Here is a 4,362-nt window from a genome sequence, read left to right as displayed (position 1 = left end):
CTTTGGTAAACTTCCATTACTTTGAAGTTTTTCTTCTTCAATAGAGGTAATCAGATTTTTCCATGCAGCACCAGCTTCCTTAATGGCTTCAACAGCATTAGGTAATCCCTGAGCATGTGTAACCAAGTGTTTCAAACGGTTCCATGTCTGCAAAGAACTTTGTTCTTCTTTTGACAAGTTCCTTTGAGTAAAGAACTCAGCTACAATAGCTTCAGCAGAAACCACTTGATGTGTAATTTGTGGATTGGAAAGTGCAGGTGGAGCACCCGCGTTTATCCACTCCAGAGGATTTGTCCCATTGAAGTTCAGAGGACTCGTGAAGTAGTTCTCGTTGATGGGATTTTTAATTATATAATATCCAAGAACAAGTAACATCAAGAAAGATGTGGTCAAAACACCACCATACCATTTCTTCATTTCCGCTCATTTACGGGACGTGACCACTCATATAGACCTTGATTTCATGATAGTTGAACCCTAAAGAACAAGAGGAAATAAATAGAAAACGGTATCTGCAATAGAAAACAATAAAAGAAGTAAACATTAACATTAAGAGTGAGGTCTAAATGTGAAGTTCAGAATTGAATGAGATCAATACTATGAGCATAAGAATATCAAAACAAGAGGAAAAGAATTACCTAGTCAAACCCATAAATTATACAAACTCTATTGAAATCTCAAAAGGGGAAAGCAACAAGAAAAATCATACCCTCTATTTCTTTCATATGGTTATCGACCCATTTTAGAAGGTCTGTACACTTCATTACTTATCTCTAGAGTTTCAAAGACACAACAAAAAGGAAAGAGTTGAGATTTTGACAATGTCATGAGCAGCAGATTCAAGACCTTCGAGCCTTTCTACTATATAACAGAATACAAGCTCAGAGACACTAAAAGTAAAAAGTCAAAATGAAATTTTACGCAGTGTATTTCTAGAATTACTGATCAAGAAGCCTACTCTAATTAATAGTTACTAAAATAGACCAACAAAAAATGCCAACTTGCATATAGATCACAAGATGAAGCATGAGTTGGTTTAGGAACAAGTGACGAGATTTCTCTTAAGAACTCATGCGGTCTACAACTGCAATTCTCCAGAATCCAACTGCAGATCTCAGTCTCAAAACTCAACTGATCATAAGCGCTAAATCCACCAAAAAAACACCATAAAAAAACGACTAAAAACTTCAAAAACTCACGTAAAATTAGCTCAAATAATCAAAATATTCGAAGCACATAACCCCTCCTTAATTAAAAAATAAATAACTAAAACGATACGAAAACACCATCTCACTCAATCACACCCAAAAGAACACCACATAATTCAGCATTTCCAACTCACTAACCACAAATCAACTCAAAACTCGCACCTCAAGCACTTCATTACTTCCTCAGACCACCACCACCACTTACTCCAGCAACATCCACACCCACACCGCTGGCAGACACTCCACACTCGCACAAATAACAACAACTCCACAGATCGGAATGCATTCCACTAAACCACAACCAATCACTAAAAAACCTCACCATCCAAACAAATCACAAGTAACGGCAGCCAGCATCAATGCAAACACCAAAAAAAAAAAAAAAACGTAAAAAACAAGGCAGCATACCTCGTTGTACCACAATCCAAAGCCGTGATTTAGAAAGCGAAGACGCTGATTTTTGAACCGTGTCGTTCGGGCTTCAAAACCTCAACTTCAAGTCTACGCCAAACCCAAACACCTACTGTTTGGTGGTTCCCCAGATATCTGAGTTGGTTAATTAATTCAATTCCAGGTGGTCATTAAGCTTTTTCATTACCGCTTTCAATTCAAATATTAAAAACCAAAACCAATTACTGCAAATGTTTAACCAGCGACAACAACAGTAGCAGCAGCAGCAGCAGTAGGTGCCTACTAGAAACTGCTCTCCTCTCTCCTCTGTTTTGTTTATAATCCAATGAAAGATTACTAGTACTCTACTAAGAGAGAGAGACAGAGAGAGAGAGAGGGAATGAATGGGAAAAAATGAAAGCGTGTGACTTTTCGGGTCATGTCATGTGTCGTGTTTGGTTTCAAAGTTGTGTTTGTTGTCTCCGTCCAATTTTGAATTTTCATCCTTTACTTAATGCACGACTTCTAGATTTGTTTTACCAAAACTCATCTCTCTACAGCTTTTAATTTTAGATATTATAATGGTCAAATTATATATCACTTTTTTTTATTATTATGACACATACACCTCAATTATATATTGATCTCACACAAATAATCAAAGTTAAATGACGTAACATAAAACCTTTATAAATTAATAAACTTTCTAAAATAATAAAATCTTCCGGTCCCGATTTGGACCTTTGTAAAAAATCATCAAATTAGATAAGATAATAAGATAATAATTTTTCAGAAATTTTTTTTATAAATATTAGGTCCCATTAAAACACTAAATTAATAATTTATAAATATGACAATTATAAATATTATGGTACTTTACTAAAATATGAAGTTTATGGTACTTTACGCAATTGATCATTCATGGATGATTTTGCGATGCCTTTAAGAAGAAAAAACATGGTTAGGTGTCATGAATTATTTTATTTTCATGTTGAGATTTATATAGTATACGTTTCATCATCATGCATGAATATATTTAATTGACTATAATAGTTATTTAAGTGCAACGAATTAATGTAAACATGTATATTTAAGTAATTTCAATTAATTGATACATGCATCTATGAATATAATAGTTAATTGTATACAACATGAATATATTTAATTAGTTACAAAGAATTGATTGATGCATGAATATAATCAATGAAACATATATGAATTCATTTATTTTCAATACATACGTACTAAATTTGTTAAATTTAAAAAGTCTCTCTTTTAATTAATAAAATATTAATTTATGAATAAATTAATATTTTTATAAATTAATAAAAATTCATGGTCCCTAGATTATTAATTTATAGAGATTTTACTATATATGGAATGCCCGTAAAATATCGCAATAGGTAAAAATTCACGTCTTTTATTTTACAAGTTAATACAATCAAATCAGATAGAATTCTTAAAAAAATTATCGAATCATAATCATAATGACTTTAAAACTTATCGAAATAAAAATTAACTTGTAGAATACGATATGTATACATATTAATATTACAAATTTAATTATTGTTGTTAAAGCACGTCTTAAGAATTTATAATATTTATTAAGTACGAGCGTTGAGATAAATTATTTTGACTAAAATAATCTTAAATAACTTGTTTTTATTAGGAATTAACCATCTCTTCAGTCACTTAACGTTTATCTATAGTTTCATTAATGAAGATTCAAAGTTAAAATATTTTAATAATTTTTTAATTTAATTAAATAGATATAATAAAAATTTAAATTATACACACGCATTAAATGTACTCAAAATAAAAATAAATTACGCCCTCCACTCTATTCTTTAAAAGCTCGAGCGCGAAGGGAAGTAGTCAAAAAATAAAATCAAGCATCCAAACAAGGCCTTAAAGCCAGCACGCCGGCTTGGGAGCTGGAAGACAAGCGTCCAGAGGCGGTTGTACTGTCACGACCGTTAGGTACGATGTCATGTCGTTTTAACAATTTAGACTTGTTTTTTAATTATATTTAAGATTGGGTTTACTCGGGAGATCCGGAAGGGGGGCAGGGCGGAGCCGGTGATGAACAATGTCCTAAGTTGAATTCAATGTTAATTAATTGTTATTTAATTTGCTTTGACTTAATGTAAGTGTTTAATTATTATTCTTTGAACTAAACTTGCTATTAATTGTATTTTTATTTTTCTAAACTAGGAGCTATGTGCTGCACGTGCGATGACTTCGATAATATTTGGACCTATTTGGAGAACAAATCTTGTTATTTTTTGTTTTGGAATTAACCCGAGAATTATGAAAGAATAATATTTGATATTTTTGTAGTGTTGAGAATATATTTTTGGATAACTCTATTCTAATATGATGTGTAATTATTGTTGATGCGTGCGAAATTGTACGAGTCCAGTAAATATGGATTATTGTTTAAAATTTGGGCCGAAGAGTACGGGGGCTTTGAGGAGAGGACTTGCAAAATAGATGTTAGCATTTCGACACCCAAATTAGTATGGAATTCTTGATAAGATAAAACCAAAAAAGAAAATAAATTTGAATGAAATTGATATATGGTGAAAAAGATCGATTAATAATGCAAGAACACGCGTGGTATATTTGTCAATTGCTGAAAAATTGGGTGAAATTATTTTAAAAATGCAAACAAATTGGAGTGATCCCAATTGTTAAAATTTTGAGTGGCACCGCAATGTTAAAGCGCAGTGCCTATAATTTTACAAAAAAAAAAAATATATTC

General features: G+C 31.7%; 1 protein-coding gene across 1 annotated transcript in view; it reads right to left on the bottom strand.

The window, feature by feature from the left end:
* Positions 1 to 2,029, bottom strand: part of LOC105159970 (beta-1,3-galactosyltransferase GALT1) — a gene marked incomplete in the record, with an annotated part of 5,781 nt that extends 3,752 nt beyond the window's left edge. The window contains 2 exon segments of the mRNA XM_011077207.2: positions 1 to 512; positions 1,617 to 2,029. Coding sequence (XP_011075509.1) covers positions 1 to 417 — 417 coding nt within the window.

Source organism: Sesamum indicum, linkage group LG4 (assembly GCF_000512975.1).
Source record: "Sesamum indicum cultivar Zhongzhi No. 13 linkage group LG4, S_indicum_v1.0, whole genome shotgun sequence".
In the NCBI taxonomy this organism is placed as follows: Eukaryota; Viridiplantae; Streptophyta; class Magnoliopsida; order Lamiales; family Pedaliaceae; genus Sesamum; species Sesamum indicum.
The sequence above is the reverse complement of the archived record's forward strand: the minus strand, read 5'-3'. Positions and strand labels throughout refer to the sequence as shown.